Genomic DNA, 12906 nt, shown 5'->3' on the forward strand with positions numbered 1-12906 from the left:
GCTTCACCACTGTAAACATCACTTGAAATTTTGTATTATGTTTTTCATAATTGATTTGATAAGTTTTCTCTTTAGAATAAATTAGATGTTTTTTATTTTAAAAAAACTGCATGATTAAATACATTTTAATAAAATAATACTTACAATAAATGAATAAAAAAAAAAAAATTTCATCGTATTAAAAATTAAAAAATCATAAAGTGAAATTATTTCAAATCACTACTCCTAAAATATAAATGAATATATTTGACTCAAAAACTACTAAATTAAACCCTGGTAAAATATTATTTTCTTATCATTTTCTTTCTTTATCATTGAGATAATAGAGTTGTTCACCACACACCATCTACTATTTTGTTTTGGTAGATTTTGTCTTTACAAAAAAAAAAATTCTTAATTTTGAAAGAAACTCCATGATTAAATGCGTGAGTTAAAATAATACCTATAATAGATGAATAAGAAAATTTCCAATATTTCATCTTATTAAAGCCTAAAAATAAAAATAAATAACATGCTAATTAAAATTTTCATTTTCATAAAAGTGAATTTTTTTGTCAAATCATACCTTATTTAATGATAAAGTTTATATTGTAGGCATCTAATAGTATTGAGTTCAAATCTTCTACAATATTAACAAGAGACACAAAGCGTCGAGCTCCTATCATCAATATGGTTAGTTTAGAGTAGTTGAAAGTAGAGATGCAATAGAGGGGGAGAGGAAGACAGAGAACAATAGATAGAGATAGAGACAGGTAGAGGGAGAAATAGAGAGGAAGAGGTGGAGAGATATATAAGTGTAGAGAGATAGAGAGAAAGAGATAGATAGATGTGTGTGTGTGTGTGTGTGTGTGTGTAGAGAGAGAGAGAGAGAGAGAGAGAGGTATATATGTTGTTTGCTTTAATTTTAACAATAGCATGTCAAGGAAGCCCATGATGAGTTATGCAATATGTATGAGAAGTTAGATTAAGTTTAACATTTAGGAAAGAAAAAAAATCAATTGTATTTTTTTAAAAACGTTTTATGGATATTAAGATCATTAGCTAGTTTTATTATAAGAAAAAACATTATTTCTATAAATCTAGATTAAACAAATAAATAATAATTATTATCTAATAATTGAGCTAGGATGGATAATCGAAACTGAATTATGTATTATAATTAAATAAAGGGATAGGTGTACGTAGTTTTAGAATCAATGATAAATAAATGTGGTAGGTGTTGGTTGGAATATTTTTCTTTGTTGAAAGATTAGTTATTTTCGTTTGATGAATGTTTCAAACTCTAAATTGAAATTATGAACCAAATTCAACAAAAATTATACTTCTTTTCCCTATTTAATCACATTAAAAAATTGAAATTAGACTTGTATAGTGTAGTATGTAAGCATTAGATGTGAAATTGAAAAAAATATTGTATAAAGAAAATAAAAATACTATTCCCTATAACAGTGGGCCAAAATATGATTTTTTACTTCTGCATTTTTAATAAATAAAAATTGACTTGCATGTCATTAATTTTTTAGAACTAAAGTGTCTAAGTATAATTGAATCAAACAATAACATAAGAGGACTAATTGACTATTAATTCATTAATTAATTAAAATTTGTGAAAATGTATTTGTTAGAAATATTAAATTGAAAAGAAATAATTAAAGTTAAGATATTATATTATAATATTGTATAAAGTATATTATTATTATATAATATTTAAATAAATTATTTTCATTATATTTAAGAAAATTACATTACTAAATTACATAAGGATTACCCCAATTTAACTTTTATATTTTTAATGTTGTCCAAAGGCGCCCGTTTCTACTATGACTTTGAATTTTTGGCAATGAATTTTTGGAAACGAAAAAAAATAAAGAACGGAGGATTGCACTGGGACCGCCATGCTTACCCATCTCTATCTACTACGACCCTGAATTTATGCTGTGTGTGCTGGACTGAACCCATGCAATACGGCAATGAAAAAAGGATTGTTTACCCATAAAATCAAATCATGTGCTATGATGATTTTTGTAGGAAACATATTTTCTTAATATAAAAATATGACTTTGAAGAGTCTACCTGTAGAAAAATAATTTACAACTATGTAGATGTGAACATTGAATATTATTTGGAAGTCAGTTTGCTATCGCCAACAATAGTAGCTTTCTAGAAAACGTCCTCAACACGCGCTGAACACTAAAATCTAATTAAGAACATTAATACAACATTACTATCACATCCTCATAAGATTATACGAACATTTATTAAAAATTAGAACATACTAGCATATTGTAAGATTTTTCTTTTTAATTTATAATCAAAAGTTATCATCATCAAATTTGATAAGTGTCAAAATTTGCCAACATCGAATTTGATCACAAAACATATTTTAACCTCATAATACTTGCATTTCAATTACTATCACAATTAATTAATCTATAATTAATTTCTTGTTAGTATACAATTTATTGTGTTAGCTTAAATTATTATTATTTTTTATTAGATTTAAGAATAAGATTTACAAAAACCAATATCTGAAACATTTAGAAAAAAAGTACCAAAAGATGAAGGTAAGCATGGTTGGGTGCGCGAGGAGAAGAAGAGTGTAATGTTGAAAGCGGAGTGTGTAGCAATGCGTGGAGACAAGGGAAAACCTGTGTAAAGGTGAAGAAACAAAAAAATCAGTAACCACACCTTTTTAGACAACTGAAATGAAACAACAGCGATGTGAAATTTTTTTTTTTTTTTTTTTTGGAATCCGGGGTGTCCCACAGGAGATAGCCTATCGATTAATTATAATAATATATTGATTTGTAGTGAAATATATTATTGAGAAAGAAATAAGATTAATTATTTGATGTAAGTAGTCATTCTTAGTTTCTTTTAAATGTATGAATTTAAAAATTTAAATAGATGAATAAATCATTACTTGAAATGTCAATAAATATGAATAGTATTGTACTTAGGAATTTTATCAAGTAAAATTTAGATTGTCACTTTTGTGATTGTTAATGTAGGTTGCATCTAACATAATAACAATGAGAGCTCTATGAAAGCAAGAAGCCATACAAAGGGCAGTTGTAAGTTAATACAATATTTATAGAGTACTTTTAGTTCACCCATTTACTTTGTACAATTTCAAAATAGTCTACCTAAGCTCAATTATTATAGACAAAATATGATCTATTTTATCCAATATTTTTTAAATGTAATAGAATTACATACTTGTAATGAGGTTATATAATATTGTTTTCAAAAATAGTTCCTTCAAATCATTCAATGTTTCAATTAGCAATCTATATTTGAGAAAGGTCCAAAGGTACAACAAAATAAAGCCAAGTATATTTAATGGTCAAAGTTCTATGAATGCAATGTATATATGTCTCATTTGTTATGATTAAGGTGCCATCAACCTTGTAAATCTTGTATAATTAATTATTCCTTCTGTTTGTAAAATTCCATAATGGAATATCTACTCACTAAGAAATGATCTTATTTCAGCTACATTTAGATCTCAATACCTAAAAAGGGGTGTGGGGGCACTTACCCCCCACTACTGTTGCCCCTCCAAGATTCTCCCTAGCAGGGGTTCTAGGGTAGTGCTCCCAAATGGAATTTTTTAGAAAATTGCATTGTAAAATTACATAATTTTTTAGTCAATCTAAATCATTCATCATTAGGTCATAGAAATTATGGTAGGATTCGTTTCCTTAGAAGGAAACACATTTTAATGAGGGCATTGTATTAAGATTGCGACAAGACAAAGAGTTCAGATAAAAGAATAGACGATGTTGAAATAAAGACAAAAAGTGAAGGGTGTTAGTGATGTATTGTAAACTCTATTAAAATTTATATAGACCAGTGCACATATCTTATTGTGTTTATTTTTTTCTCAAAAATATATTTCCACATAAATATTATATTTTTCGTATATTCTTTTATTTCCTTTGTTTTCCCAAATTAGTTTTCCTATTATCTCTATTTGGTTCTACATTGGATCAATAATTATAATTACTAAAACTAGATTATCATTCTATAGATGTTTACCTTTATTTCAAACTTTATTTACTTTGAAGAAGTTCATAAATGAAACTTTAAAACTTTTCTTCCATGTTCCTTTTCATTATTTACCTCAATCTAGTTTGTTTTTCTATTTTTGGTCAATCTTAATTTTTCCTTGGCAAAGATTTTAGTCTTTACAATATTTCCTTTAAATAAGGGTTTGTGAACTTCATCCTACAGAGGGGAGGAGATGTTCAATTGCTCAAAAACATATTGTAGAAAGATCACCCACAAATAAAGATATTTACATTTTGAAATAGACATAAATTTGGTTGAACTATATTACCTGGTCCAAAAAAATGATCCTATAATATAACATATTTGTAAATTAAAAAAATATATTAATAAGAATCGTTAGAGATCAAAATAAATTATAATAAAACATAATAAATTTTAAAATAAAAATCAAATAATACAAAAAATTAAATTAAATACTATCATTTTTAAAATAATAAAATGGACAATTTCATCCCTTAAAATTACATTTTACACATCAAATTATTTAATAAAACAAAAACACTTAGTAAAAAACTTCATATATACCGATGAAGAAAAAACACCATTACACTAGAAAAGCTAAAACCAAGGAATCATTTTGAATTTCATATATTACCGCTTGAAATGTTTCTGTCATCATTAACACCAACAATTTCTAACACACCTCATACTAATAAATTTGCAGCGGCCATATACTAAAAGAAAACTTTGTCATTATACTAACAAAACCCTCTATACAGTTGTATCTACTTTCATCTATTAACCTCTTATACACCCATCAATAGCTAATATTACAACATCATAAAAATCGAAGGCTCTCTTTCTCACCCTCTTATTTACAGTCAATACTCCAATCACAATAGAGAATCCCATACCATAACTCAATCCAAGTCCCACTGCCCATCCTATCATTTCACCATCTGAATTCTTTGCTTCACCAATTCTCTCAATACTTGTGCAGTTGCCATAGCCAGAAGAGTTGTTGCAGACGCTTATATTGGTAAATGGAATCCCACTTAGCTTAAGATTGCCTAAGTAGGACGACTCCCCAAAAGTTAGGAACTGTCCTCCATGGGGTACTTTTCCATCAAGCATGTTGTAAGATAGATTCAAGAACTCCAAATAACTCAGGAACTCAAGTTCTAAGGGAATGTTGCCATTCAACCTGTTTAGCGAGAGGTCCAGAGACTCTAGTTGTTCCATGTGTCCCAATGTTTTTGGGATTCGGCCACTGAGATGATTCCTTGAAAGGTTAAGGGCTATCAAGCCTTGAAGAGATCCCATTTTAGAAGGAATGCTCCCTGATAAGTTGTTGTTTGAAAGATCAATACATTTAAGAATAAAGAGAACTTTCACAAATTCAACATCCCCGCCTTTCCAGGAAATTGTAATTTTATTTGTATATCTAACGTCTTCCAAATGGTTTGAATTATTCTGCGATGCATTGACAATTGCAAGCAGGTTTGTAAGGTTGCTTGGAATAGCTCCTGAAAGGTGGTTGCCAGAAAGATCCAGAATTTGAAGATTCGGAAGGCCAATTACCTGGCGTGGGATACTGCCATGAAAATGATTAGACCTTAAGACCAACACATGCAGCTGTGATAGCTTTCCAATCCACTGGGGAAGGGTGCCTTCCAAATCATTATTTCCCAAATCCAATACTTGCAGAGATCGGCCTTCTGAAATGGATGAGGGAATAACTCCTCTCAAATGATTACCATTGAGCTTCAATGTATGCATGTTTGTAATGTTGCCCCACTCTGCTGGCAATTTACCTTCCAGATGATTCTCTGCCAAATCTAGAACACTAAGAGAAGAACAATTCCTGGTTAAATGAGGAGGAATGACACTGCTCAGCGTATTTTTTGAAAGGTCAAGAACCTGCAAATGTGGAGTGCAAATAGACTCTGGAATCGCTCCGCTGAGGTTATTCCGGGACAAGGTTAAGAACACTGCATTTTCAAGATACGCACCGATGGGACTAGGAATAGAACCATTAAACTGATTCATCGACAGATCTAGCAGATAAGCTCCAGCGAGAGGAAGATGAAGAGAACCTTCTAGGCTATTATTGTGCAAATCTAGAATTTCAAAATACATGGGTAAGGTTTGTCTAGATGGCAATGACCCAGTTAATTGATTACAGCTAAGGTTCAAACTATAAAGGCTGGGTAATTTCCATATCCAAGATGGAATATTTGTTTGGATACTGTTAGCAGATAGGTCTAGATATTTCAAGCCGTATTGGGTCACAAGAAACGATGGAATTCTATCTAAATTGCAAGAGCCTAATGCCAAATCGGAAAGCTTAAACTGCGGAATCCATGTTGAATCAATGTTTACAGTTATCTGATTGTAAGAAAGATCCAGGCTATCAAGACTAGTGAGATTATCGAATACTGAAAGGGAAATGAGGCCGCTTAAACTATTGGAATCGAGCCAAACGCTTCTTAAGTTAACAAGATTTGAAATTGTAGATGGAATCGTACCATTCAATTCGTTGGCATAAAGGTAAAGACGAACAAGGGAAGAAAGTGAGTCCAATGAAGCTGGGATTACCCCAGTTAACTTGTTGTAGGACAGGTCCAAGTCAACAAGTTTAGAGAGATTGAGTATGGAGACAGGAAACTCACCTTCAATAGAGATATCATACAGATGAAGACTCTTCAAGGAAGACACATTCCCTATAGCAGCTGGAATCTCACCTTCAATTCTGGTATCTGACAGATCAAGAATTTGCAAGGACGACAAATTCCCTATAGCAGGTGGAATCTTACCTTCAATTCTGGTATGTGACAGATCAAGAGTTTGCAAGGACAACAAATTCCCTACAGCAGATGGAATCTCACCTTCGATTCTGGTATCTGCAAGATCAAGAGTTTGCAAGGACAACAAATTCCCTACAGCAGCTGGAATCTCACCTTCAATTCTCGTATCTGAAAGACGAAGATGCTCCAAGCATGAGATATTCCATATAGCAGATGGAATTCGGCCCTTCATGGCTGTCCCTGAAAGATCAATGCTGGTTAGTGACAAAGAAGACTTTCGTTGTCCAATGATAGAAATGTCTCCTCCAAGATTCTCATTCCAAGAGAGATCGAGAGAGAGCAAGCGCCCAGTCACATTTTCAAACCAAGCTGGTATATGTGCTGACAAATAGTTCTCTGATAGATCCAGATGAAGCAGAGAGGTGAGGTTGAGAAGGGAATTGGGAATTTGTCCTCCAAGCCCACAGTCAGACATGCGGAGTTTTTGAAGGTTGAGTAGACTGCCAACAGCTTCAACCCACTCTTTGCTTGCAGAGATGTTCACTTCAGCAAGAGAGAGGTATTCCAAGCTCACCAGATTTGATAAGCTTTCCAAACTCACATAAAATTCCCGTACATAACCCAGAGAGGAATAATTTACATAACCAGCAAATGACAAGTCAAGAAAAGTGAGACTCTTCAACTTTCGATTATGGGGAGGACTGAATTTACCCTTGAAGAGGTTGTGACTGAGATCGAGGTGCTCCAATCGTGCAAGTTGGAACAGCGATGAACTGATATTACCGTCCAAATAGTATGCACTCAAATCCAGGCGAGAAACATGACCTGTGCGGAGATTACAACTGACTCCTCTCCACGTGCAGCAATTGAATCCGTGCCAGGAAGTTAGAGTGCTATACTCATCTACAACTGCTGCCTTGAAATCGAGGAGAAGATTTCTTTCAGGAAGGGGGCATGCAATTGCAGGGGAAGTGAAGCAGCATAATATTGTTATGATTGCAAATGCAACTCTGCCACATGAAAACATAGCTTCCATTGTTTTGGAAACTAAAATTCTTATTATCTTTACTTTGAAAGAAAAGAGATGATCAGAAATCATGGGAAAAGAATGATGAATATATCGCTAACTGTGGTTATAAAGTGTTGTTGTATGAAGAGTGCCGCGTAATATTTTTGTCATTTTCAATGGGTGGAAAAGTCATGTGAAGGTAAGGCCTAACAAATTTCCTTGAGCGATATTTCCAATTTGAATGTGATGGGTATCGTGTAAAACAAGAATATGGTGTGTCAATATAGAAAATTAACTAGGTAAATTGTGATTATATATTTTTCATTTCAATTATTTTCAACATTGACGACAATTTTTATTAGACTTAAATTTCGTGCATTTCCTTTCCACAAATATTCGTATCAACCAAGAAAAGCTTTCACATAAAATTGAGATCGCTGGAAAACATAGACCAGATCATACGACTTGCACAAAAATAGAATATACTTAAAAAATAGAACATAGTTAAAAAATACAACAATAATAAATAAATTAGGGGCACAAACTAAATTTACTTTGAATGAAAAGAGATGATCAATATATCGCTAACTATGGTTAAATATTGTTGTCCGAAGAGTGCCACGTCTGCAAAGAAAGCGTGTCACATCGACACAGTAACATTTTTGTCATTTTTGTGTATTTTTCAATGGGTGGAAAAGCCATGTGAAGGTAAGGCATAACAAATTCGGGGGTCAAACAAGAAAATGCTGTGTCAATATGGAAAATTAACTATATATTTTTCTTTCCTTATTTCCAACATTGACTGACAATTTTTAATAGACTTAAATCTCATCCATTTTCTTTCCACAAATATTCCTATCGACCAGAAAAATCTTTCACATAAAGTTGAGATCGCTGGAAAACACAAATCAGATCATACGACTCACACAAAAATAGAACATACTTAAAAAATACAAGAATAATAAGGAAATCAAGGGCACAATCTCAATTTTCAGAGTTTAGATGTTTTCAAGCAAAGAATTTTTTTTAAAAATATATGTTGAATATCAAACAATTTTTTTAATTGTGGTTTAATCATGTGATCTTTGAACACTATGTTATATTATATAACAAGTTAAATTATATAAAATTTAATTATATATCTGAATAATTTTGCATAAATTTTAACTGTTTATCATTATAAAAATTATATAGGTAATAGAGTTTTGATAAAAAAAAAATAGTTTTATTTTATGATTAAAAAATTAAATATGATTATATAGTAATTAAATTCTAATATATATATAAATAAATTGTTTGTGAATCACATATATTAAAAAAAAAATCATACATAGAGTAGAAACATCATTTTTGTCGAAACTCATCCAAGGATTGGCAATAAAATTTCAAATTGCTTTTTTTCTTTAATTTTGCTAATGTTTATATTTATCCATATTGAAATAGAAAAGATTGTATATTCATGTCCACTTCTTTTATATTTTAGGCCTAATTTGATTAGGTTATCTTTTAGGTATTGATTAGTTTATGTCCTGACATGATTTTACATCGAATTTCAATGATTTTATCATAATCTCATTCTATCTCCATGCATCTCAAAGGTATGAACATAATCAATAATCTCCACCATTACTTAGCATGATTTTTTCATAGTCCATGAAGAATTGATATTATTACGTTTGATTTTAACAATGTATATTTATGAATCAACAGTTTGATTTTAACTAAGTGTGATCCAAAATTTTCATTGAAAAAAAAAAAACCAATTAAAACCAAAAGTAATCATATCAAATCTCCACCATTCATCATCCTATATTAGACCCACAAATGCATAATTCATGTAGGTCACTTGCATGCATACATATTTGAGCCTAACAATTTAAAATTGCATTTGATAATTTCATCCCTTTTTAACCATTATTATTCAATCAAAGTCTAATTTATTCCACATTACAACCTAGGTTAGTGTTTGTAAGGACTAATTTCACTTCATTTAAATCATCATGAGATAATCAAAATAATATTTACATGTAAACATAATAGAAAGATCATGTAACATCCTAGTAAGGGCATCATTAGCTTGCAACATTATTCTAGGTGTCCTACATACTTGCTTAATGTCTTTAATCCTCATTCATCACCATTAATTTAGTCTACTTAATGCACTATCTAATAAGAACATAACCCTTTCTTACTAAGTTCATAGAACTGGTGTCTATAAACACCACCCTACTTGATTCATGCGGTACTAAAGAAGATTATGCACTAGTGTTTTTTTTTTCAATGGATAATAGGTCGTGTGCGAATAATTGTATTAATAAAATGAAAATACATGAAAGTATACAACCTGATTCAATGTGGGAACCGGTAGGAAAGAATTGAGCAAAGAAAACCTTCGGTCATGCCCAAGGAAAAATAACTCTTGGAAATAATCAGGTAATAAAATAAATGGTCAGATGCCAATAAAGAAAATTACAATTGATAATTCCTGTCTAGAATACCATACTCATTCCATGGCTAATGGATGCATAATTTGACTACAATGGAGTAATATTCTGCTCATATTGAGATGGTGTTGTTCTGAGTAAGACATGACGATGACCTCCAACTGAATCTTGCAGAGTCAGATTGCCAAAACAGAAACCACATTCTTCTTGCACACTGTTAGGCTAGTTTGAATGAAGAATTACGAGCAATTGTAACCCAAAATTGATAAATTCCTCTGTTTTGTCTTAATACCAACATTTCCATAGATTTCCACTATGAGAACATACCCAAAGATTTCAAAACAAGATAGATCGATATACTCTCAAACCTACCTGACAAAAACTTACCGACGCATCGAAGAGAAATCAAGGTAAGCAAGACCCAAAGCAAGATTTAGCTGCCAAATCTAAGTATCCATAACATAACCCAGTCTAGCGCCGTGACAGCCATAGACAAATTTAGGAGACCTAGCCTTGAAAAGTTAATAAAAGAAGCGAGAATCCCAACCTACATCTACCTACAAGGATGAGAGGATATAGACAAATATATATACAAAATAATATATATATATATATATATAGATATACATATCCATATATATATGTATATATACATACATATATATACATATATATATATATACATCCCGACTATACTATGCTGGGACAAATTCCATCTCTCAAAAGTTGGTCTCTTTTCCTCGGCTGCAATACAAGGAAGGGTTCTCACTGTAGAACAATTCAAACTTAGAGGTTACGAAGGGCCTTCAATCTACCTCCTATGTAAGGAAAATGAGGAAACTTAGTCAATTCACGTGAAATGAATACCACAATGCTAAATGCCATACAATACGCGCATGTTGTCCAAAGGCACCCATTTTTGCTATGACTTTGAATTTTCCAAACCCATGTCATACGGCAATGAATTTTCTTCATCTTACATACTTCTGCCATGAATACACACGATAAGTGAGAGGAAAGAAGATTCCAAGAATTGAAGAAAATAGATTCCAAGAAACAAAACCCATGTGCGAGGAAAGAAGATTCCAAGAAACAAAAAAAAAATAAAGAACGGGGGATTCCACTGGTGCTTACCCATCTCTGTGCTTTTGATTGAACCCATGCAATACGGCAACGGAAAAAAGATTGTTTACCCATAAAATCAAATCATGTGTTATGATGAAATTTGACACATACTATTTGACTCGACTCCAAAAGCCAACTAGGAAACGTCCTCAACACGCGCTGAACAGTCGTAATCCTGACAATAATAGGAATTAATTTTAATTTTGAGGAATTAATTTTATTTGAAATTTAATGAATTTGGAATTGATTTGTGTATCATCTATGTCTTGACATCCCTCATTTTTACGGAAAGAGATTATAATCTAATTTATAATTTTTGTTGTTATTTTGACCTCCTTAACAAATTGACCCAAACTTATACCTCTTTTTTGGAAGTTGTTGTTGACATAAGCATGGAAATGTGATTTGCACATTACAGTGTTGCATGGAAAGGCAAACCTTAAGTCATTTGTAGCCATCTAATCAATTAGTTTTGATCCAAATCAATCCATACTAAAATCTAATTAAGAACATCAGTACAACATTACAATCATAGGATTATATGAACATTTACTAAAATTAGAACATACTAACATATTGTAAGATTTTTCCTTTCAATTTATAATCAAAACTTACCAACATCAAATTTTATAAGTGTCAAAACTTGCTAGTATCAAATTTGATCACACAACATATTTTAACCTCAAAATACTCACATTTCAATTACTATCACAATTAATTAATCTATAATTAATTTCTTGTTAGTATACAATTTATTGTGTTAGCTTAAATTATTATTGTTTTGTATTAGGTTTAAGAATGAGAATTGTAAAAGCAATATCTGAAACATTTAGAAAAAAAGTACCAAAAAAATCCTCATCAATCTTCGATGTCTTACACATATTTTTCCCAGTAGCTTTCAGAAATAAATAAATTAGATCAAAATATGGTGACCATGCACATGTATTGTATGCTCTTGAAACATACAATTTTAAATAGTAGTTTTTAGAAATGCTTTCTGAAAATCAATTTATATCATTTGGGTATTAAAATAAATTACATGTTTGAAAACTAGACTTGGAGAAATACATTTCATATTTCTAAACTTTTTCAAGATTCAATCTTTAAGTATTTCAATTTTTTAGATCAATTGTGAGAAATTTTAAAAATCGAAAAAAATAACTTCCACTTCGGAACTTTATGTGGACTCAAATTCTTGCAAGAACACATATACGATATGGATTCCACCAGCCAACAAGTTATGTTATGTTGGATGATCCATATATTGCTATGTTAAACAATCACAACTAGCAAACCACACTATATTAGGTGACCAATTCCTTAAGAAGAATAAACAAGAACAAAAATCAAACTAGCAAGACACACTCTACTATATAATGAATTCTTTATCGAGTTTAAACAACAATAGAGATCAAAATAACAAGCTATGTCATACTAGATGATCATGATGAGTCATATGAAATGGATGTCATTGGCTAGAAATTTATGTTATGTTGGCTTAATCATA

At 31.1% G+C, this 12906-nt stretch overlaps 1 protein-coding gene across 1 annotated transcript; it reads right to left on the reverse strand.

Moving 5' to 3' along the window:
* Window positions 1-4812: 4812 nt before the first annotated feature.
* On the reverse strand, window positions 4813-7857 carry LOC131857859 (receptor-like protein EIX2). Its single transcript, XM_059210629.1, has one exon. The coding sequence runs from the start codon at window positions 7855-7857 to the stop codon at window positions 4813-4815; it is 3045 nt and encodes a 1014-aa protein (XP_059066612.1).
* Window positions 7858-12906: the final 5049 nt, after the last annotated feature.

Source organism: Cryptomeria japonica, chromosome 8 (genome assembly GCF_030272615.1).
Source record: "Cryptomeria japonica chromosome 8, Sugi_1.0, whole genome shotgun sequence".
NCBI classification, from domain to species: Eukaryota; Viridiplantae; Streptophyta; class Pinopsida; order Cupressales; family Cupressaceae; genus Cryptomeria; species Cryptomeria japonica.